A 25,707-nucleotide genomic window follows, 5' to 3' on the forward strand; every position below is an offset into this window, starting at 1 on the left:
ATCCTGGAGCCAGACACTCCCCTGAGTCCCAAGGAAGAAGAATGTAGCAGCGACGGACATGACTGGGTGACAGTCAGGCGGGCAGGCAAGCGTTCCCGAAAGAGAGGGGCTAAAGAATCCTGTCTGACAGGTATGAAATATTGGCAACCTGTGTGGACAAGGAAATCTGCGAGGAAGACGGGCAAACTGACCCCAACACCCCTGTGCAGGAGGTTAAAAATGTAATTCTTATTGGGGATGAGACAGTCGGGAGGACTGATAGTTTTCTGTAGCCGTAGCAGGGAGACGAGAAGACACTGTTGTCTTCCTGGGGCCAGGGTGAAGGATGTCACCGCCGGGCTGGAGATAAATTTGAGGCATGAGGGAGAGGATCCAATCGTAATGGTACACATAGGGACCAATGACATTGGTAGGACCAGCAGGGATGAGTTAAGGAGCGAGTTCCGGGAATTGGGAATTAAACTAAGGAATAGAACTTCCAAAGTGATGATATCGGGACTGTTACCTGAGCCAGGAGCTAATTGGTACAGGCAAAAGAAGATCATAGATCTGAATGCCGGGCTAAAAGAGTGGTGCGGAGAGCAGGAATTCCAATTCATGGGCCACTGGCACGAGTATTGGGGAAGATGGGAGCTTTTCCAAAGGAATGGACTCCACCTAAATAGGACTGGGACAAATGTCCTGGCTACGCGAATAAATAGGGAGGTAGAAAGGGCTTTAAACTACTAAGGGGGGGGGGGGGGAGGTAAAAACATAGTAAAGTATAGTCCACCACAGTTAAACTTGAGATCAACAAAAGCAAGAGAGCAGATTAACAAGGGAGAAGAGCAAAGTGTGTCAAGCCGGGAAAGGAAGTACAGTGATAGAGTGCTGGTGAATAGGGTTAATAGCCGGAAGTCAGAATTAAAGGCGCTATATCTGAATGCACGAAGCATTCGTAACAAGATAGATGAATTAGTTGCACAAATAGAGACAAACCGGTATGATCTAGTAGCCATCACCGAGACATGGTTACAGGGTGATCAGGGATGGGAACTGAATATTCCCGGCTACGTGGTATATAGGAAAGATAGGCGATGTGGTAAACGAGGAGGGGGAGTGGCCCTGCTAATAAAGGATGGGATAAAAACAGTAGAGAGGAAAGATTTTAAATCTGAAAAGCAAGATGTAGAGTCAGTATGGGTAGAGATACGTAACTTCAAGGGGCAGAAAACTATAGTGGGAGTAGTTTATAGACCCCCAAACAGTGGTCAAAGTATCGCTCAAGGTATAAATCAAGAGATTAGTGGAGCATGTAGCAAAGGAAAGACACTAATTGTGGGTGATTTTAACCTGCACATAGACTGGGACAACCAAATTGGGAAAGGTAACATAGAAGAGGAGTTTATAGAATGTATTAGAGATAATTTTCTAGATCAATATGCTGAGGAGCCGACCAGGGAACAAGCCATATTAGACCTTGTTTTGTGTAATGAAACAGGGCTGATCAGCAAACTGGAACTTAAGGCTCCTCTCGGGCAAAGCGATCATAATATGATGGAATTTAGCGTTAAGTTAGAGAGGGAAGTAGTTAAGTCTGAAGCAAAAGTCTTCAATTTAAATCGAGCCAACTTTGCTGGTATGAGAGAGGATTTAGCCAGAATAAACTGGGAGACTAAACTTAAAGATTTGACGGTAGACCAGCAATGGCAGACATTCAAGGAGATAGTGCAAAATTCCCAACGAGCACATATTCCTTTGAGGAATAAGAATGCCACGGGAAAGGTGGTGCAGCCATGGCTAACTAGAGCAGTTAGGGAAAGTATCAAATCAAAAGAAAAAGCCTATAAAACAGCGAAGATGAGTAGTAAACCCGAGGATTGGGAGAACTTTAGGGAACAACAGAGGAGGACCAAAAAATTGATCAAGAGGGAGAAAATAGATTACGAGGGCAAACTAGCAAAGAACATAAAAACAGACTCCAAGAGTTTTTACAAATATATAAAGAGGAAAAGGCTAGCGAGGGTGAATGTGGGTCCATTACAGGCAGAGACCGGAGGAATTATAATAGGGGACAAAGACATGGCAGAGTCATTAAACAAGTATTTTTCTACAGTCTTCACCGTAGAAGACACTGGAAACATACCAAAAATAGAGGACCAAGAAGACAATGTTAGCGAGCAACTTAGGGAGATTAACATTAGTAAAGAGATGGTTCTAGGTAAATTGTCGGGTCTTAAAACCGATAAATCCCCTGGACCGGATGGCCTGCATCCGAGAGTTTTAAAGGAGGTGGCTACTGAGATAGTGGATGGCATGTCTATAATCTTCCAAAAGTCTGTGGATACTGGAAAAGTTCCCATTGATTGGAAGATTGCAAACGTAACTCCACTATTTAAGAAGGGTGGGAGAGAAAATAGGGAAAACTATAGACCAGTTAGTTTGACGTCAGTTGTAGGGAAAATTCTTGAGTCCTTAATAAAAGACGTAGTTATGGGATACCTGGAAGACCATAAAAAGATTAGGCAGAGTCAACATGGCTTTAAAAAAGGGAAGTCATGCTTGACTAACCTTTTAGAATTTTTTGAGGATGTATCCAGCAGGTTGGATAAGGGGGAACCAGTAGATGTGGTATATTTGGATTTTAGGAAGGCATTTGACAAGGTGCCACACAAAAGGCTGTTACTCAAGATCAAGGCCCACGGGATTAATGGGAAAATATTAACATGGATAGGAGAGTGGCTATCGGGTAGAAAGCAGAGAGTAGTGATAAACGGATCATTCTCGAATTGGCAGGATGTAACTAGTGGAGTGCCACAAGGATCAGTGCCTCGGCCTCAGCTATTTACCATTTACATCAATGATCTGGACGAGGACATTGAATGTAATGTGTCTAAATTCGCGGATGATACTAAACTCGGTAGCAGAGTGAGCTCTCAGGATGATGCAAAAAGATTGCAACAAGATATAGATAGGTGAGGGGAGTGGGCAAGTAGGTGGCAGATGGAATTCAATGTTAGCAAGTGTGAAATTATTCACCTCGGTAGCAAGAATAAAAGAACAGATTATTTTCTGGAAGGGGAGAAGTTAGATAGTGTTAGTATTCAAAGGGATTTGGGTGTCCTTGTACACCAGTCCCAAAAAGTTAGTTTGCAGGTGCAGCAGCAACTAAGAAGGCGAACGGCATGTTAGCGTTCATTTCGAAAGGTTTAGAATATAAGAGTAGGGAAGTCTTGCTGCAACTGTGTAGGGCTTTGGTGAGACCGCACCAAGAGTATTGTGTGCAGTTTTGGTCTCCTTATTTAAAAAAGGACATACTTGCCCTCGAGGGGGTGTAGCGTAGATTCACTCGGTTAGTGCCTGGGATGAGGGGACTGACCTATGAGGATAGGCTGAATAAACTGGGGCTGTATTCTCTAGAGTACAGAAGAATTGGGGGAGATCTTATTGAAAGTTATAAGATTCTTAAAGGGCTGATAAAGTAGACACTGAGGGTCTGTTTCCCCCGGGAGGAGAATCTATAACCAGGGGTCACAGTCTGAAAATTAAGGGTCAGCCTTTTAGAACAGAGTTGAGGAAACATTGCTTCACTCAGAGGGTAGTGAACTTATGGAATTCACTACCCCAGAAGGCTGTAGATGCTCAGTCCTTGAACATTTTCAAGGCTGAGACTGATAGATTCTTTAAAAATAGAGGGATTAGGGGATATGGGGATAGGGCAGGTAATCAGAGTTAGGTGAGAAGATCAGCCATGATCTTATTGAATGGCAGAGCAGGCACGAAGGGCTGAATGGCCTACTCCTGCTCCTAATTCTTATGTTCTTATGACTGATGTGGAGAGATGTTTGTCTGGTCAGAATATCAAGGGATTCAGGGCAAAGGCGGGTCATTGGAGTTGAGGTACAGATCAGCCGTGATCTTACAGAATGGAAGAACAGGCTTGTAGAGCTGAATGGCCTCCTCATGTTCCTATGTATGAATGCATGTTACACAGCACTAATGACTGCACTTTCACCTTCACATGGGATGTCACACCTTCACTGCCTGTTGATGTTTTTCTCACAACTCAACAAGGCGATATTATGTACAGTGTTGTGTAACTTGTACAGTGTTGTGTAACTTGTACAGTGCTGTGTAACTTGTACAGTGTTGTGTATCTTGTACAGTGTTGTGTATCTTGTACAGTGTTGTGTAACTTGTACAGTGTTGTGTAACTTGTACAGTGTTGTGTATTATGTACAGTGTTGTGTATCTTGTACAGTGTTGTGTAACTTGTACAGTGTTGTGTATTATGTGGAGTGTTGTGTAACTTATACAGTGTTGTGTAACTTGTACAGTGTTGTGTACCTGATTTCAGCAATTAACTACTTAGCCTGTAACAAATTCAGGTTTCTGCAAATATCTCATTGATTTCCTGAGAGTAACAGAGATCCCATTCTCTCTGTGTGACTTGGTGTATAATGGTCCAGTTGTGTATGTTGCTTTTGCCACATCAGATGAAACCAGGGATATGCAAAACATGCGTCAGTAGCAGACAGCTGTGCTCAAGGACTGTTTGTCCAACTCTGTGTGAGCATCAAGTGCTGAAGTCAGAAGAGTCCGCGAACAGTGAGGGCAGATGTTAGAAACGAACGAAGCCCCAAAAAATAAAACCTGCCGATAAAATGTCAGGAACAATGGAACTAACGGACTCAAGCAGAGAAGAGCAGATGGAGAGCTCAGAAGATCCTGGATCAGAAGAACAAGCAGATTATGAAGAGATGACAATAGCAGGAGACGGGGTGGAATTGAAAAGGTCCATCACCTTACTGAATGCAGTGGGGCTGATTGTGGGCAGTGTCATTGGATCAGGGATCTTCATTACCCCCAGGAAGGTGGGAAGAGAAGCTGGCTCTGTGGCTCTCTCCCTCATTGTTTGGACTGTTTCTGGTCTGTTCTCCACCCTCGGGGCTCTGTGCTATGCAGAGTTCGGTACCACTATCTCCAGGTCTGGTGGTGACTATATTTATATCCTGGAGGTTTATGGTAAACTACCGGCATTTCTGCAAATTTGGATTGAGATGTTGGTAATCCGACCGGCTTCACAATATGTCATTGCTTTGGTCTTTGCCAGTTACCTTCTGAAGCCCTTCTTCCCCAGCAGTGACATCCCAGACAGCGCTGCCAAGCTCCTAGCCTGCATCTGCTTGAGTAAGTTATTGACCTTAATAATAATAATAATCCTCGCATTTGATACAATGCCCTTATCATGTCTTTGAGACGTTGCAAAGTGCTTCACAGGATACACTGTAAAGTGAATTGACTGTATATTTTGTGGGCAAAACGTGACAGCCAATTGCACACAGCGACATCCCATAAACAGTCATGGATTGAGTGACCAAATTATTATTATTAATTTTTGAAGGGATTATTACCTCCAGAAAAGTGATCCATCCATCGACTAACAACTCTGTTCCTACTTACTGCTGTAAATAGAGGTGTGTGCAGTAAGGAAACTTGCCCAACATTTTGCCCTGCCCGTGAATCAAACCCAGGTCCACTCACTTACGAGATGAGTGCTCCAACCACTGAGCTACAGGACTCCACACATGTTAATTCATTGTACTTGGATTAAAAATTATTTAAAAAATATTACTGCATTCAGATCACTTCTGTAGAAAGGTATTATCAAGATGCAGTTGAGTAATCATCACATAGTGTTGCACAGTTACTGTTGAGGAGTTTTATTTTGGCATGGTATGAGAAAGTTACCCCAATTAACTAAGATGTGCTCAGAATGTTGAGTGGAGAAAGACCAGCCTCTCGTCTTTGGGAATAAGTGTGGAGTCCTATAGACTCCAAAAGATAAAAACACTCGCCTTGCAAGGGAAAGGACCGGGGTTCGATTCCCTGGCAGAGAGAAATGTAGGGCAAGTTTCCTTACTCCACACGGTTCTGTTTACCAGCAGTAAGTAGGAACCTGGTTGTTAGTCGATTGACAGATCGCTTTTCCAGGGATAATAATCCCTCAAAATGAGTAAATAAATAATAATTTGGTCACTAAATCCACGACTGTCTGTGGGACACTGCTGTGTGCAATTGGCTGCTGTGTTTCGTCCACAAAACCTACAATTCACTTTAAGCACTTTGAGACGTTTGGAAGACATGATAATACGCAATACCAAATGCAAGGATTATTATTATTAACATTAATACCGTGTGTTCTCACCAGCACCATATTGCCAGCTCCTCTAATTAAAACATTCTGGGAACCCTGCCACTTTGTAATCCTTTGCTGCATCATACAGCGACTTGAGACGCCCTTCTGATGTGAAAGGCACGTTATATAAATGTATATGTACATATATAAGTGTGTAGTATCTGTTCTTATCAATTTAATATCTGATTTGTCCCTTATCTGGGGACCATTTTCCTTCAGCGACTTCCGTTTTTGTTGTGTTTTTAAATTTAATTTGTTGTTGTTCTTGTTATACACTTCATAGTTTGAATTTCTCACAAAAATCATTTTGTTTATGACCTAATTGTGGACGTTTCTATTGGTACCTAAATTATATTTTGAATTTATGTTTCTTTCAAAAGAAAATGGGGTATGTTTGTGTTTAAAGCATTTTGTCTTATGTTTGGACGGTTGTATGTTATGGGTTAAACATTGGTGTAACATTAGCATCTGCATTCCCTGGGGCAAGAGATGTGTCCACTGGCCCTTTCTTGTCCCAGCAATAGCAGGAATGGCAGGGTAGAGTTGGTCCTTTGTTGGTCATTGAGATCTTTGTTTCTTGCCCTCAGTGTTTCTGACCTTCATCAACTGTAGAAGTGTGAGAGCAGCCACCAGGCTGCAGAATTTCTTCACTGCAACCAAACTCCTGGCCCTCACCATCATCATCATTATGGGATTTGTACAGATTTTCAAAGGTAACTCATTCATGATGTTACAACAGCAAGCGGGCACACCGAGATCAGGCACACCAAGATCAGGCCCACCGAGATCAGGCCCACTGAGATCAGGCCCACCGAGATCAGGCACACTGAGATCAGGCCCACTGAGATCAGGCCCACACTGAGATCAGGCCCACACTGAGATCAGGCACACTGAGATCAGGCCCATTGAGATCAGGTCCACCGAGATCAGGCCCACTGAGATCAGGCCCACACTGAGATCATGCACTGAAGATCAGGCCCACACTGAGATCAGGCACTGAAGATCAGGCCCACACTGAGATCAGGCCCACACTGGAATCAGTCCCACACTCAGATCAGGCACTGAGATCAAGCACACCAAGATCAGGCAATGAGATGGGGCACACCAAGATCAGGCACCGAGATGGGGCACACCAAGAACAGAGATCAGGCACACTGAGATCAGAAATCAGTCACTGAGATGAGGCACTGAGATGAGGCACTGAGATCAGGCCCACACTGAAATCGGGTACTGAGATCAGGTCCACTGAGATCAGGCACTGTGATCAGGCCCAAACTGAAATCAGGCACCGAGATCAGGCACACTGAGATCAGAGATCATGCACACCAAGAACAGAGATCAGGCACACAGAGATCAGAGATCAGGCACTGAGATCAGGCCCACACTGAGATCAGGCACACTGAGATCAGGCCCACTGAGATCAGGCCCACACTGAGATCAGGCACTGAGATCAGGCCCACACTGAGATCAGGCCCACACTGAGATCAGGCTCACCGAGATCAGGCACACTGAGATCAGGCACACTGAGATCAGGCCCATTGAGATCAGGTCCACCGAGATCAGGCCCACTGAGATCAGGCCCACACTGAGATCAGGCACTGAGATCAGGCCCACTCTGAGATCAGGCACTGAGATCAGGCCCACACTGAGATCAGGCCCACACTGAGATCAGGCCCATTGAGATCAGGTCCACCTAGATCAGGCCCACTGAGATCAGGCCCACACTGAGATCAGGCACTGAGATCAGGCCCACACTGAGATCAGGCACTGAGATCAGACACTGAAGATCAGGCCCACACTGAGATCAGAGATCTGGCACAACAAGATCAGAGATACTGAGATCAGAGATCAGGCACACTGAGATCAGAAATCAGTCACTGAGATGAGGCACTGAGATGAGGCACTGAGATCAGGCCCACACTGAGATCGGGTACTGAGATCAGGTCCACTGAGATCAGGCACTGTGATCAGGCCCACACTGAAATCAGGCACCGAGATCAGGCACACCAAGAACAGAGATCAGGCACACTGAGATCAGAGATCAGGCACACAGAGATCAGAGATCAGGCACAACAAGAACAGAGATCAGGCACACCGAGATCAGAGATCAGGCACATTGAGATCAGAGATCAGGCACATTGAGATCAGAGATCAGGCACAACGAGATCAGAGATCAGGCACAACGAGATCAGAGATCAGGCACAACGAGATCAGAGATACTGAGATCAGAGATCAGGCATAACGAGATCAGAGATACTGAGATCAGAGATCAGGCACAACGAGATCAGAGATACTGAGATCAGAGATCTGGCACAACAAGATCAGAGATACTGAGATCAGAGATCAGGCACACAGAGATCAGAGATCAGGCACATTGAGATCAGGCACTGAGATCAGAGATCAGGCACTGAGATCAGGCCCACACTGAGATCAGGCACTGAGATCAGGCACTGAGATCAGGCACTGAGATCAGGCACACTGAGATCAGTGATCAGGCACTGAGATCAGGCACACTGAGATCAGGCACTGAGATCAAAGATCAGGCACACTGAGATCAGTGATCAGGCACACTGAGATCAGGCACACTGAGATCAGAAATCAGTCACTGAGATCAGGCACTGAGATGAGGCACTGAGATCAGGCACTGAAGATCAGGCTCACACTGAGATCAGGCCCACACTGGGATCAGTCCCACACTCAGATCAGGCACTGAGATCAAGCACACCAAGATCAGGCACTGAGATGGGACACACCAAGAACAGAGATCAGGCACACTGAGATCAGAAATCAGTCACTGAGATGAGGCACTGAGATGAGGCACTGAGATCAGGCCCACACTGTGATCGGGTACTCAGATCAGGTCCACTGAGATCAGGCACTGTGATCAGGCCCACACTGAAATCAGGCACCGAGATCAGGCACATTGACATCAGACACACTGAGATCAGAGATCAGGCACATTGAGATCAGAGATCAGGCACTGAGATCAGAGATCAGGCACAACGAGATCAGAGATACTGAGATCAGAGATCAGGCACAACGAGATCAGAGATACTGAGAACAGAGATCAGGCACATTGAGATCAGAGATCAGGCAGATTGAGATCAGAGATACTGAGATCAGAGATCAGGCACATTGAGATCAGAGATCAGGCAGATTGAGATCAGGCACTGAGATCAGGCACACTGGGATCAGGCACACTGAGATCAGGCACACTGAGATCAGGCACATAGAGATCAGGCACATTGAGATCAGGTACTGAGATCAGGCACTGAGATCAGGCACTGAGATCAGTGATCAGGCACTGAGATCAGGCACACTGAGATCAGAGATCAGGCACATTGAGATCAAAGATCAGGCACACTGAGATCAGAAATCAGTCACTGAGATCAGGCACTGAGATCAGGCACTGAGATCAGGCACTGAAGATCAGGCCCACACTGAGATCAGGCACTGAAGATCAGGCCCACACTGAGATCAGGCCCACACTGGGATCAGTCCCACACTCAGATCGGGCACTGAGATCAAGCACACCAAGATCAGGCATTGAGATGGGGCACACCAAGAACAGAGATCAGGCACACTGAGATCAGAAATCAGTCACTGAGATGAGGCACTGAGATGAGGCACTGAGATCAGGCCCACACTGAGATCGGGTACTGAGATCAGGTCCACTGAGATCCGACACTGTGATCAGGCCCACACTGAAATCAGGCACCGAGATCAGGCACACCAAGAACAGAGATCAGGCACACTGAGATCAGAGATCAGGCACACAGAGATCAGAGATCAGGCACAACAAGAACAGAGATCAGGCACACCGAGATCAGAGATCAGGCACATTGAGATCAGAGATCAGGCACATTGAGATCAGAGATCAGGCACAACGAGATCAGAGATCAGGCACAACGAGATCAGAGATCAGGCACAACGAGATCAGAGATACTGAGATCAGAGATCAGGCATAACGAGATCAGAGATACTGAGATCAGAGATCAGGCACAACGAGATCAGAGATACTGAGATCAGAGATCTGGCACAACAAGATCAGAGATACTGAGATCAGAGATCAGGCACACAGAGATCAGAGATCAGGCACATTGAGATCAGGCACTGAGATCAGAGATCAGGCACTGAGATCAGGCCCACACTGAGATCAGGCACTGAGATCAGGCACTGAGATCAGGCACTGAGATCAGGCACACTGAGATCAGTGATCAGGCACTGAGATCAGGCACACTGAGATCAGGCACTGAGATCAAAGATCAGGCACACTGAGATCAGTGATCAGGCACACTGAGATCAGGCACACTGAGATCAGAAATCAGTCACTGAGATCAGGCACTGAGATGAGGCACTGAGATCAGGCACTGAAGATCAGGCCCACACTGAGATCAGGCCCACACTGGGATCAGTCCCACACTCAGATCAGGCACTGAGATCAAGCACACCAAGATCAGGCACTGAGATGGGGCACACCAAGAACAGAGATCAGGCACACTGAGATCAGAAATCAGTCACTGAGATGAGGCACTGAGATGAGGCACTGAGATCAGGCCCACACTGTGATCGGGTACTCAGATCAGGTCCACTGAGATCAGGCACTGTGATCAGGCCCACACTGAAATCAGGCACCGAGATCAGGCACATTGACATCAGACACACTGAGATCAGAGATCAGGCACATTGAGATCAGAGATCAGGCACTGAGATCAGAGATCAGGCACAACGAGATCAGAGATACTGAGATCAGAGATCAGGCACAATGAGATCAGAGATACTGAGAACAGAGATCAGGCACATTGAGATCAGAGATCAGGCAGATTGAGATCAGAGATACTGAGATCAGAGATCAGGCACATTGAGATCAGAGATCAGGCAGATTGAGATCAGGCACTGAGATCAGGCACACTGGGATCAGGCACACTGAGATCAGGCACACTGAGATCAGGCACATAGAGATCAGGCGCATTGAGATCAGGTACTGAGATCAGGCACTGAGATCAGGCACTGAGATCAGTGATCAGGCACTGAGATCAGGCACTGAGATCAGTGATCAGGCACTGAGATCAGGCACACTGAGATCAGAGATCAGGCACATTGAGATCAAAGATCAGGCACACTGAGATCAGAAATCAGTCACTGAGATCAGGCACTGAGATCAGGCACTGAGATCAGGCACTGAAGATCAGGCCCACACTGAGATCAGGCACTGAAGATCAGGCCCACACTGAGATCAGGCCCACACTGGGATCAGTCCCACACTCAGATCGGGCACTGAGATCAAGCACACCAAGATCAGGCATTGAGATGGGGCACACCAAGAACAGAGATCAGGCACACTGAGATCAGAAATCAGTCACTGAGATGAGGCACTGAGATGAGGCACTGAGATCAGGCCCACACTGAGATCGGGTACTGAGATCAGGTCCACTGAGATCCGACACTGTGATCAGGCCCACACTGAAATCAGGCACCGAGATCAGGCACATTGACATCAGACACACTGAGATCAGAGATCAGGCACATTGAGATCAGAGATCAGGCACTAAGATCAGAGATCAGGCACAACGAGATCAGAGATACTGAGATCAGAGATCAGGCACAATGAGATCAGAGATACTGAGATCAGAGATCAGGCACAATGAGATCAGAGTTACTGAGATCAGAGATCAGGCACATTGAGATCAGAGATCAGGCAGATTGAGATCAGGCACTGAGATCAGGCACACAGAGATCAGGCACTGAGATCAGTGATCAGGCACTGAGATCAGGCACACTGAGATCAAAGATCAGGCACACTGAGATCAAAGATCAGGCACACTGAGATCAAAGATCAGGCACACTGAGATCAAAGATCAGGCACACTGAGATCAGAAATCAGGCACACTGAGATCAGGGACACTGAGATCAGGGACACTGAGATCAGGGACACTGAGATCAGGCACTGAGATCAGGCACACTGCGATCAGGCACACTGAGATCAAAGATCAGGCACACTGAGATCAGAAATCAGTCACTGCGATCAGGCACACTGAGATCAAAAATCAGGCACACTGAGATCAAAGATCAGGCACACTGAGATCAGAAATCAGTCACTGAGATCAGGCATACTGAGATCAGGCCCACACTGAGATCGGGTACTGAGATCAGGCACACTGAGATCAGGCCCACACTGAGATCAGGCACTGTGATCAGGCCCACACTGAAATCAGGCACCGAGATCAGGCGCACTGAGATCAGAGATCATGCACACCAAGAACGGAGATCAGGCACACCGAGATCAGAGATCGGGCACACAGAGATCAGAGATCAGGCACTGAGATCAGGCACACAGAGATCAGGCACTGAGATCAGGCACACAGAGGTCAGGCACACAGAGATCAGGCACTGAGATCAGGCCCACACTGAGATCAGGCACTGAGATCAGGCCCACACTGAGATCAGGCACTGAGATCAGGCACACCGAGGTCAGGCACACTGAGATCAGGCTCACACTGAATTCAGGCACATTGAGATCAGGCCCATACTGAGATCAGGCACAATGAGATCAGGCACTGAGATCACGCACTGAGATCCGAGATCAGGCATTGAGATCAGGCACACTGAGATCAGAGATCAGGCACTGAGATCAGGCCCACCAAGATCAGGCACTGAGATCAGAGATCAGGCACACTGAGGACAGGCAAACCGAGATCAGAGATCAGGTACACTGAGATCAGGCACACTGAGATCAGGCACACTGAGATCAGGGACACTGAGATCAGGCACTGAGATCAGGCACACTGCGATCAGGCACACTGAGATCAAAGATCAGGCACACTGAGATCAGAGATACTGAGATCAGAGATCAGGCACACTGAGATCAGGCACACTGAGATCAAAGATCAGGCACACTGAGATCAGAGATCAGGCACACTGAGATCAGAAATCAGTCACTGAGATCAGGCAGTGAGATGAGGCACTGAGATCAGGCACACTGAGATCAGGCCCACACTGAGATCGGGTACTGAGATCAGACACACTGAGATCAGGCCCACACTGAGATCAGGCACTGTGATCAGGCCCACACTGAAATCAGGCACCGAGATCAGGCGCACTGAGATCAGAGATCATGCACACCAAGAACAGAGATCAGGCACACCGAGATCAGAGATCGGGCACACAGAGATCAGAGATCAGGCACATTGAGATCAGGCACACTGAGATCAGAGATCAGGCACACAGAGATCAGAGATCAGGCACATTGAGATCAGAGATACTGAGATCAGAGATAAGGCACAACGAGATCAGAGATACTGAGATCAGAAATCAGGCACAACGAGATCAGAGATACTGAGATCAGAGATCAGGCACAATGAGATCAGGCACTGAGATCACGCACTGAGATCCGAGATCAGGCACTGAGATCAGGCACACTAAGATCAGAGATCAGGCACTGAGATCAGGCCCACCAAGATCGGGCACTGAGATCAGAGATCAGGCACTGAGATCAGGCCCATCAAGATCAGGCTCTGAGATCAGAGATCAGGCACACTGAGATCAGGCTCACACTGAGATCAGGCACACTGAGATCAGGCTCACACTGAGATCAGGCACTGCGATCAGGCCCACACTGAGATCAGGCACTGAGATCAGGCCCACACTGACATCAGGCACTGAGATCAGGCACACCGAGATCAGGCACAAAGAGATCAGGCTCACACTGAAATCAGGCACATTGAGATCAGGCCCATACTGAGATCAGGCACAATGAGATCAGGCACTGAGATCACGCACTGAGATCCGAGATCAGGCATTGAGATCAGGCCCACCAAGATCAGGCACTGAGATCAGAGATCAGGCACACTGAGGACAGGCAAACCGAGATCAGAGATCAGGTACACTGAGATCAGGCACACTGAGATCAGAGATCAGGCACTGAGATCAGGCACACTGAGATCAGAGATCAGGCACTGACTGAGATCAGGCACTGAGATCAGAGATCAGGCACTGAGATCAGGCCCACACTGAGATCAGGCCCACTGAGATCAGGCACACTGAGATCAGAGATCAAGCACTGAGATCAGGCACACTGAGATCAGAGATCAAGCACTGAGATCAGGCACACTGAGATCAGGCCCACACTGAGATCAGGCCCACTGAGATCAGGCACACTGAGATCAGAGCTCAAGCCCACTGATATCAGAGATCGGGCACTGAGATCAGGCACATTGAGATCAGAGATCAGGCACTGAGATCAGGCAACTGAGATCAGGCACTGAGATCAGGCACACAGAGATCAGGCACTGAGATCAGCGATCAGGCACACAGAGATCAGGCACTGAGATCAGTGATCAGGCACTGAGATCAGGCACTGAGATCAGCGATCAGGCACACTGAGATCAGGCCCACACTGAGATCGGGTACTGAGATCAGGCACACTGAGATCAGGCCCACACTGAGATCAGGCACTGTGATCAGGCCCACACTGAAATCAGGCACCGAGATCAGGCGCACTGAGATCAGAGATCATGCACACCAAGAACAGAGATCAGGCACACCGAGATCAGAGATCGGGCACACAGAGATCAGAGATCAGGCACATTGAGATCAGGCACACTGAGATCAGAGATCAGGCACAACGAGATCAGAGATCAGGCACATTGAGATCAGGCACACTGAGATCAGCGATCAGGCACACAGAGATCAGAGATCAGGCACATTGAGATCAGGCACACTGAGATCAGAGATACTGAGATCAGAGATCAGGCACAACGAGATCAGAGATACTGAGATCAGAAATCAGGCACAACGAGATCAGAGATACTGAGATCAGAGATCAGGCACATTGAGATCCGAGATCAGGCACATTGAGATCAGGCACTGAGATCAGAGATACTGAGATCAGAGATCAGGGACACTGAGATCAGGCACTGAGATCAGGCTCACACTGAGATCAGGCACACTGAGATCAGGCTCACACCGAGATCAGGCACTGAGATCAGGCACACTGAGATCAGGCTCACACTGAAATCAGGCACATTGAGATCAGGCCCATACTGAGATCAGGCACAATGAGATCAGGCACTGAGATCACGCACTGAGATCCGAGATCAGGCACTGAGATCAGGCACACTAAGATCAGAGATCAGGCACTGAGATCAGGCCCACCAAGATCGGGCACTGAGATCAGAGATCAGACCCACCAAGATCAGGCACTGAGATCAGAGATCAGGCACTGAGATCAGGCCCATCAAGATCAGGCTCTGAGATCAGAGATCAGGCACACTGAGATCAGGCTCACACTGAGATCAGGCACACTGAGATCAGGCACTGAGATCAGGCACACCGAGATCAGGCACAAAGAGATCAGGCTCACACTGAAATCAGGCACATTGAGATCAGGCCCATACTGAGATCAGGCACAATGAGATCAGGCACTGAGATCACGCACTGAGATCCGAGATCAGGCATTGAGATCAGGCACACTGAGATCAGAGATCAGGCACTGAGATCAGGCCCACCAAGATCAGGCACTGAGATCAGAGATCAGGCACACTGAGGACAGGCAAACCGAGATCAGAGATCAGGTACACTGAGATCAGACCCACTGAGATCAGGCCCACACTGAGATCAGGCCCACTGAGATCAGGCACTGAGATCAGGCACACTGAGATCAGGCCTACACTGAGATCAGGAACTGATATCAGGCCCACACTGAGATCAGGCAGTGAAGAGTGAGGCCCACACTGAGATCAGGCCCACCCTGAGATCAGGCACACTGAGATCAGAGATCAAGAACACTGAGATCAGAGATCAGGCACTGAGATCAGAGATCAGCCACACTGAGATCAGGCACACTGAGATCAGGCACTGAGATCAGGCACTGAGATCAGAGATCAGGCACTGAGATCAGGCACACTGAGTTCAGAGATCAGGCACTGAGATCAGGCACACTGAGATCAGAGATCAGGCACTGAGATCAGGCACACTGAGATCAGAGATCAAGCACTGAGATCAGGCACACTGAGATCAGGCCCACACTGAGATCAGGCCCACACTGAGATCAGGCCCACTGAGATCAGAGCTCAAGCCCACTGATATCAGAGATCGGGCACTGAGATCAGGCACAGAGATCAGGCACTGAGATCAGGCACTGAGATCAGGCACACAGAGATCAGGCACTGAGATCAGTGATCAGACACACTGAGATCAGTGATCAGGCACACTGAGATCAGTGATCAGGCACTGAGATCAGGCACACTGAGATCAGGCACACAGAGATCAGGCACACAGAGATCAGAGATCAGGCACAACGAGATCAGAGATACTGAGATCAGAGATCAGGCACATTGAGATCAGAGATCAGGCACATTGAGATCAGGCACACTGAGATCAGAGATACTGAGATCAGAGATCAGGGACACTGAGATCAGGCACTGAGATCAGGCTCACACTGAGATCAGGCACTGAGATCAGGCACACTGAGATCAGGCTCACACTGAAATCAGGCACATTGAGATCAGGCACACTGAGATCAGAGATACTGAGATCAGAGATCAGGGACACTGAGATCAGGCACTGAGATCAGGTTCACACCGAGATCAGGCACTGAGATCAGGCACACTGAGATCAGGCTCACACTGAAATCAGGCACATTGAGATCAGGCCCATACTGAGATCAGGCACAATGAGATCAGAGATCAGGCACTGAGATCAGGCCCACCAAGATCAGGCACTGAGATCAGAGATCAGGCACACTGAGGTCAGGCAAACCGAGATCAGAGATCAGGTACACTGAGATCAGGCACACTGAGATCAGGCACACTGAGATCAGGGACACTGAGATCAGGCACTGAGATCAGGCACACTGCGATCAGGCACACTGAGATCAAAGATCAGGCACACTGAGATCAGAGATACTGAGATCAGAGATCAGGCACACTGAGATCAGGCACACTGAAATCAGAGATCAGGCACACTGAGATCAAAGATCAGGCACACTGAGATCAGAGATCAGGCACATTGAGATCAGGCACACTGAGATCAGAGATACTGAGATCAGAGATCAGGGACACTGAGATCAGGCACTGAGATCAGGCTCACACTGAGATCAGGCACTGAGATCAGGCACACTGAGATCAGGCCCACACTGAAATCAGGCCCACACTGAGATCAGGCCCACTGAGATCAGGCCCACACTGAGATCAGGCCCACTGAGATCAGGCACTGAGATCAGGCCTACACTGAGATCAGGAACTGATATCAGGCCCACACTGAGATCAGGCAGTGAAGATGAGGCCCACACTGAGATCAGGTCCACCCTGAGATCAGGCACACTGAGATCAGAGATCAAGAACACTGAGATCAGAGATCAGGCACTGAGATCAGAGATCAGCCACACTGAGATCAGGCACACTGAGATCAGGCACTGAGATCAGGCACTGAGATCAGAGATCAGGCACTGAGATCAGGCACACTGAGATCAGAGATCAGGCACTGAGATCAGGCACACTGAGATCAGAGATCAGGCACTGAGATCAGAGATCAGGCACTGAGATCAGGCACACTGAGATCAGAGATCAGGCACTGAGATCAGGCACACTGAGATCAGGCACTGAGATCAGGCACTGAGATCAGGCACTGAGATCAGGCACACTGAGATCAGAGATACTGAGATCAGAGATCAGGCACACTGAGATCAGGCACACTGAGATCAAAGATCAGGCACACTGAAATCAGAGATCAGGCACACTGAGATCAAAGATCAGGCACACTGAGATCAGAGATCAGGCACACTGAGATCAGGCACACTGAGATCAGAAATCAGTCACTGAGATCAGGCAGTGAGATGAGGCACTGAGATCAGGCACACTGAGATCAAAGATCAGGCACACTGAGATCAGAGATCAGGCACATTGAGATCAGGCACACTGAGATCAGAGATACTGAGATCAGAGATCAGGGACACTGAGATCAGGCACTGAGATCAGGCTCACACTGAGATCAGGCACTGAGATCAGGCACACTGAGATCAGGCCCACACTGAAATCAGGCCCACACTGAGATCAGGCCCACTGAGATCAGGCCCACACTGAGATCAGGCCCACTGAGATCAGGCACTGAGATCAGGCCTACACTGAGATCAGGAACTGATATCAGGCCCACACTGAGATCAGGCAGTGAAGATGAGGCCCACACTGAGATCAGGTCCACCCTGAGATCAGGCACACTGAGATCAGAGATCAAGAACACTGAGATCAGAGATCAGGCACTGAGATCAGAGATCAGCCACACTGAGATCAGGCACACTGAGATCAGGCACTGAGATCAGGCACTGAGATCAGAGATCAGGCACTGAGATCAGGCACACTGAGATCAGAGATCAGGCACTGAGATCAGGCACACTGAGATCAGAGATCAGGCACTGAGATCAGAGATCAGGCACTGAGATCAGGCACACTGAGATCAGAGATCAGGCACTGAGATCAGGCACTGAGATCAGGCACACTGAGATCAGGCACACTGAGATAAGGCACTGAGATCAGAGATCAGGCACTGAGATCAGGCACTGAGATCAGAGATCAGGCACTGAGATCAGGCACACTGAGATCTGAGATCAGGCACTGAGATCAGGCACACTGAGATCAGAGATCAGGCACTGAGATCAGGCACACTGAGATAAGGCACTGAGATCTGAGATCAGGCACTGAGATAGGCACACTGAGATCTGAGATCATGCACTGAGATCAGGCCCGGATTCCCTTCCTACTGTACTTGGCTCAGTTCTGCAGTGCGCCCAAATCTCGTTGCCAAGTCAAACAATGAGAAGTTTCATTAATAATAATCCTTGTATTTGATGTAGCAATTTATCATGTCATTGAGATACGATACAATACAAAATTACGTTTGTAGAGCGCCTTTCACTCCGGGAGGATGTCCCAAGGTGATGAATAGTCAGGGATTAGGACCCGAGCAGGGTGGGGAGAAGGATCAGGAAGTTTGGGAGGGACAGAGAGGGTAGGAGGGCGGCCAAAGGCACAGTTGAAGAGGTGGGTCTGGGGGCATGCCTTGAAGGAGGCAAGGGAGGGAGCAAGGAGAAGGGAATGTGGTATGGAGTTCAAGAGGGTGGGGTCAGAGATGCTGAAGGCCGACCGCCTATGGTGGGCTGGGGTGGGCGGAGACGTCTAAAAGTGCTTCACAGGATATACTATAAAGTGCATTGACTGTATTTGTGGGCGAATGGGTACAGATGAGGTGACCTGGCTCCACGAGTAGATGTTGATTAACATTGCGCTGTGTCATCACTAATAGCCAGGACAAGCAGAGAGGTGGAGTGCCCGCCTTGACCAGGTGGTTGAGCGAGGGGATGGTTGTATTTAATCCCCGCTACTTCTGATTAATGGAAAGAGGTTTAAGGCTTCAATCCTTTCAGTAGACAGTATCTGTGTTCATTTTCTTCTGACACTCCCTAGGGGATGTGCCCTACTTGCAGCCAGGTAAAATGTTCCATGGGAGTAAATTGGATGTCAACCACATGGTGTTGGCTCTCTACAGCTCGCTGTTTGCCTATGGAGGCTGGTAAGTCTCTCTTGCAGTATTTTTTGTTTTGTTATTTTGGAGGTTTTGGGTATAACTGGTTCTATCATCTACTTCTAAAACATTTGTGGGTAACAATAAATTACAGAAGTTAGTGAATACCTAGTTTCTGATTGATTGTGGGTAATAATGTGATGAGTTTATTAGTTATTTTGTGATGTTTAAACTAGTAATTTGTGGTGAATGGTTTAACTAGTGACTGATTATATCTTCGATCAGCATTATAATTTACTGACTAGTTTGGCACTGGGTAATACAGAATAACTAGTTCCTGATGATGTCTGTGAGTAGTTATGTTTGTTTAGTGTTGTAATTATTTCACGATTGTATTTTTTTAGGAATTATCTGAACTACGTGACTGAAGAGATCATTAATCCAAAAAGGTTCAGCATGATGATGTGTTCTCAAGCTCCTCACACTCGATTTCAAATCCCTTCATCCCCTGGCACCTCCCTCTCTTTCCGACCTGCTTACTCCCTAACCCACAACCCACTGCCTCCGCTCAACTGGCTCTGGCCTCCTGCATGTCCCTCATGCCCTCCGTTCCACCATCGGTGGCTGCACTTTCAGCCACTATGCCCCGAAACTCTGGAACTCTCCTCCTCAATCTCTCCGCCTTGCCCCCCTCCTTCCCCATCTTTAGATCACGTCTGAAGATTTTCCTTTTTGACTGTGCCAACAGTCACATCCCCCTCCCCCCGACTCGGCATTGTGCTCCGCCACTGTCAAGCTCTGGGACGCTGCCCTCTGTGTGTGGGGCTTTGTGTAAATGCAAGTTGTTGTTGTTGCTATAATATCAGTCTCCAGCTCAATGAAAGTGATGATACAACTCGAGTTTTGTTTTGCAGAAACTTGCCTTTGGCCATCGTGATCTCACTGCCCACAGTGCTGGGAGTTTACCTGTTGACAAATCTTGCCTACTTCACCACACTCTCACCAGAGGAAATGGCTCAGTCTGATGCTGCTGTTGTGGTAAAATCTGGCACGGTGGCCATTTTGATTTATAATAATAATAATCCTTGCATTTGATACAGCGCTTTATCACATCTTCAAGACGTCTCAAAGCGCTTCACAGAATATACTGTAAAGTGAAATGACTGTATATTTTGTGGGCGAAATGTGGCAGCCAATTGCGCACAGCAGCGTCCCACAAACAGTTGTGATTGAGTGACCATTTTTTTAAGGGATTATTACTCAGGAAAAGTGATCCGCCAATCAACTAAGAACCAGGTTTCTACTTACTGCGAGGTAAACAGAGGTGTGTGGAGTAAGGAAACTTGTGCAACATTTTTCCCTGCCTGGGAATCAAACCCAGGTCCTCTCATTTGCAAGGCGAGTGCTCTAACCACTGAACTACAGGACTGCACTTAAAAACCTCAATCAGATCACCCTCAACCTTCTAAACTCAAGGGCAGAACATCATAAGATGCAAATGATAATCATGATCACCTGATAAAACTCATAATGTATTAGATTATCCAATATCATTAAACATAACTGGCTAACTGTGTGCTGAGTGTGTGAGCCAGGCCACTGCTGTCACGTGGGCAGTAATGATTCAGAAGGAGATATGTTTGCGATCTGGAGACAGGTTTATTGGGGTGTGATCCCGGCACAGTCCTGATTGGATTTCCAGTCACATCCTGTGTATTTTCTCAGGCATTTGGTCACCATCACCTCGGCAAGGCTGGCTGGCTCCTCTCACTCTGTGTTAGTTTGTCCTGTTTTGGAGCTGTGAATGGGTCTCTCTTCACCTCCGCACGGTAGGTCATATTCACATTTACTTTGTAAACTCCTCTCTCCTGAAAGCACTGCCATTTTATGAGCTCTGGACAACATTAGTCTCTCCTTGTGTTACAACAGCAACTTCAACACCTTGCATTTATATTGTGACTTTCACATCCCACCTGAACTCAAACGTTAGCCCAAACAGTGAGTATTGTCAGTTCATAAGACCATGGGGAGCATCTGGTGCAATGTCAACAGATACGCAACCTTCCTATAAGCTGCTGAACACCAGTCAGCAGTGAGAACCTTGGATGATTGCTCTCTCCTTTGCTCTCCTCAAAACAGTGAAGTTAATGGGACCTCTCCACTCCCAGCTCAGATCAGCTCGTCAGTACACATTGCCCTGTGTGTGTGCATGTGCCTATACACACCTATGCATTTGTATATATTTCCATATTGTACAATATGGAATAATAATCCTGGCATTTGATATCTCACCTTGTCACGTCGTTAAGACTTCTCAAAGCACTTCACAGAATATACTGTAGAGTGAATTGACTGTATAGTATTTTGTGGGTGAATATACACATTATATAGTGAATGTGCATTCATGACAATATTTACGTGCATTTAATAAAGCTTCTTTCATATGGGGAGGACACCTCAAAGCAGTGCACAGGATTTATTGTACAATGTAGTGATTATAGGTGAACACAGCAGCCAATGTTCCACAAACACATTGTGCTCACTGTACAGTCTAGTGATAGATTTGCAGACCACAAAGGAATGATTCTAATTATGTTGTGATTGATATATTCTGTGTGACAGGCTGTTTTATGTGGGAGGCTGCAGGGGCCAACTCCCAGGTGTCCTGGGGATGGTCCACACCCACTTCTTCACCCCGGTCCCATCGCTCGTCTTCACAGTAAGTTGAAGGAAGGTTCCTCAGAGGGGGGGGGGGGGGGGATGAGGGGAGGCCAAGGCTTGGGCGGAGCCCAGAAAGTGTGTGTTGGGGAAACTGCTGGAGTCTAACCAGCTAAACCCACATAGCTTGCATTGATTTTGCTGTCTGGCGGCTTTCCCACTGCTTGTCCACCAGCTAGGACCACCCTCCCCGTTAATTAGAGCTCTAGCTTGCGGGGTTAACAGGAGCTGAGGGGGCGGATTCCCTGTTCCTTGTCACCCAGATGTAAGACTAGTTTGGTTTAGTTTCTCCAGATCAGCTGTTCCTGATGATGTTCCATATGTTGATTTTGTATTGACAGTGTGCCATTTCTATGCTGTATTCCTTCTCAAACGACATATTCTCCGTAATAAACCTTTTTGGTTTCTTTAACTGGCTGTCTGTTGGCATGGTGATCACTGGCATGCTTTGGCTGCGATGGAAGAAACCAGACTTAAAAAGGCCCATAAAGGTAAAACTTCTATAAACAAACTAATGTTGTCCATAATTTCCCAAATGGATCAGTTGGTCAAGGAAGTGTTCAGTTTGCTGGGATAGTTCTACTCAAATTGTGCTTCACAGTAATAACATAATAACAATAATAATAATAATAATCCTGGCATTTGATACAGTGCCTTATCATGTCTTTGGGACGTCTCAAAGCACTTCACAGGATATACTGTAAAGTGAATTGACTGTACTTTGTGTACAAACGTGGCAGCCAATTGGGCACAGCAGTCTCCTACACACAGTCGTGGATTGAGTGATCAAATTATTATTTTTTTAAGGGGTTATTTTTTGAAGGGGTTATTACCCCCGGAAAAGTGATCCAATAATCAACCAACAACCGGGTTCCTACTCATTGTTGGTAAACAGGTGTCTGGAGTAAGGAAACCGGCCCAACGTTTTGCCCTGCTTGGGAATCGAACCCAGGTCCTCTCGCTTGCGAGGCGAGTGCTCTAACCACTGAGCTACAGGACTCCTTATCATATTATGTTTTAACTTGGTTCATTTCTTTCTGTAAAATACTGCAACAATTACAAATATTGACTCAGCAGATTCTTAACCACAGTGAACAGATTTTTCATCAAATAAATGAGTGTAAAACACCAACTATTGCTTGTGTTATCAGATCGTGGCCTTTGTCCCAGTGGTTTTCATGCTGGGATGTCTCTTCATGATCGTGGTGTCATTCTGGGCAGCGCCTATGCAGTGTCTGATTGGAGGGACAGTGGTTCTCACTGGTCTCCCCTTTTACTTCATGAATTATAAGTGGAAGAAACCATTGAGGTTCACACGTGCGATGGGTGAGTTGCCATTTTCTAAAAGAATCTCTCAAACTTCTTCAAGGCTCTTTGGCTTTGTGTCCTAACCCTCCTGAGAGCAGCCCTCGCTCTCCTCACTCAGTTGCAATCTTGCAGTCCAGGGCCCTTTCTATTTGTTTGAGATTATTTTGCCCCAGCAGTTTGTCTGGTCTAGTCTGCCCAGCTGATGGTGATAATGTCATTTCCCTTCTTCCTGTAGACAAGTTTAATTCCTTTTGTCAGAAGTTGATGTTCTGTGTTACTGAGGAAAAAAACAAGAATTTTTAGAACTTCAACTAACTTGCAATCACCATCACCATCATCATCACCACCACCATCATCATCATCACACCCCAAACCAGCTGGAGGTTAAAGCTTGAAGTTTCCTTGTGGATTTCCATTGTGTTGGTCTGTAAGAACATCAGAACAACAATTTGCTGGCGAAAGAAGAACAAGGTCCATCCAGTTCACCTTCCACCATCTTATCATGTCCCAAACTATATATTATATCCTGAGATTTTATTTCCTAACAGAAATCTATCTAATTTCGTGGAGTCCTGTAGCTCAGTGGTTAGAGCACTCGCTTCGCAAGCAAGAGACCTGGGTTCAATTCCCAGCAGGGCGAAACTTTGGGCAAGTTTCCTTACTCCACACCCCTGATAATAATCCCTCAAGAAAAAAAACACTTCAATCTACGACTGTTTGTGGGACGCTGCTGTGCACGATTGGCTGCCGCGTTTCGCCCACAAATATACAGTCAACTCACTTTACAGTCTATTCTATAAAGGCTTTGAGACGTCTAGAAGACATGAAAAGCGCAATATCAAATGCAAGGATTATTATTATTATTGTTATAATTTATTCTGTAGAGGCTGGTATTTTTGCTCTTGTAACAAACCTGGATCTTTCAACTAATTCTGTGTGATTTACAACTGAGAATTGTGCTGAGGATCCCCTGATAAGGTCACAATAAGCAACGTGTGAGGAACTTGGAAAATGTTAGAGCAAAAAAAAACACATAATTTTGGCCCATTTGTTAGTCTTTGACTGAACCTTCAGCTGCCCTCCTATCCCTCCCCTCCCTCCCCACCCACCACCTCCCCCTCCCCCCTCCCCGCCCTCTTACCCCTCCCCTCCCTCCCCACCCTCACCCCTCCCCTCCCTGCCCTCCACCCCTCCTGATCCCAACCACCAGCTCAGGTGCGGATCCCTGACCGTCCAGCATCTTGGGACGTCCTCCTAATGTGAAAGGCAACGTGTAACTGTCATTTGTTGTTGTTGTTAAGTGAACAATATCTATTTGGGTTTGTGGTGTGAGTTCCCCATTCCTACTGAGAACACACAACAATAACAAAATTATTTATGGAGCGCTTTTCACATCGGGAGGATGTCCCAAGGAGCGGGACACACGCTAGAGTAAACAAAGCATTAGTGGGTACATGTATGTTACACAAATTACAAATGCACCACATATTTGCTGGGAGATGTACAGGTATATAGTACTCCATGTGTACATATTGCTCTTTCATTGCCAGTATGGCCTTGCCTTTTATTACAGGGAAACTTTTATGAAAAGGTGTTTGTTGAAAGATTTTGGTTTGTTTACAGCCACAAGCAAGGTCACATAAACATACCCAAATGTCCCATTTGGTCACTCGCTCCTGATAATAATACTCGCGCCTAATAATAATCCCTCCAAAACCAAAAACAATAATAAATTGGTCATTTTCAATCTACGACTGTTTGTGGGACGCTGCTGTGCGCAATTGGCTGCCGCGTTCGCCCACAAATATACAGTCAATTCACTTTACAGTGTGTTCTGTGAAGCGCTTTGGGACGTCCTCCCGACGTGAAAAGCGCTATATCAAATGCAAGGATTATTGTTATTATTATATCCTGACCCCCAATCGCTGTTCCTCGTTCTACTTTCTTCCCAAACAACAGAAATTAAACATTTTCTTTTTTCTCTTGAA

At 47.1% G+C, this 25,707-nt stretch overlaps 1 protein-coding gene, 1 non-coding gene and 1 pseudogene across 2 annotated transcripts; 2 read left to right on the forward strand and 1 right to left on the reverse strand.

The window, feature by feature from the left end:
* Window positions 1-4,643: 4,643 nt before the first annotated feature.
* LOC103190541 (large neutral amino acids transporter small subunit 1-like) lies at window positions 4,644-23,804 on the forward strand. The gene is made up of 9 exons (XM_042341920.1): window positions 4,644-5,169; window positions 6,766-6,891; window positions 19,636-19,741; window positions 20,098-20,142; window positions 20,608-20,731; window positions 21,419-21,522; window positions 22,316-22,412; window positions 22,753-22,902; window positions 23,563-23,804. The coding sequence occupies exons 1-9, from the start codon at window positions 4,644-4,646 to the stop codon at window positions 23,800-23,802; spliced, it is 1,518 nt and encodes a 505-aa protein (XP_042197854.1). The 3' UTR covers window positions 23,803-23,804.
* On the forward strand, window positions 6,303-6,406 carry LOC121850402 (annotated as a pseudogene).
* Window positions 23,338-23,411, reverse strand: trnaa-cgc. Its single transcript has one exon. It is a non-coding gene; the product is annotated as a tRNA-Ala (tRNA).
* Window positions 23,805-25,707: the final 1,903 nt, after the last annotated feature.

Source organism: Callorhinchus milii, unplaced genomic scaffold (assembly GCF_018977255.1).
Source record: "Callorhinchus milii isolate IMCB2004 unplaced genomic scaffold, IMCB_Cmil_1.0 Scaffold18, whole genome shotgun sequence".
Lineage (NCBI taxonomy): Eukaryota > Metazoa > Chordata > Chondrichthyes > Chimaeriformes > Callorhinchidae > Callorhinchus > Callorhinchus milii.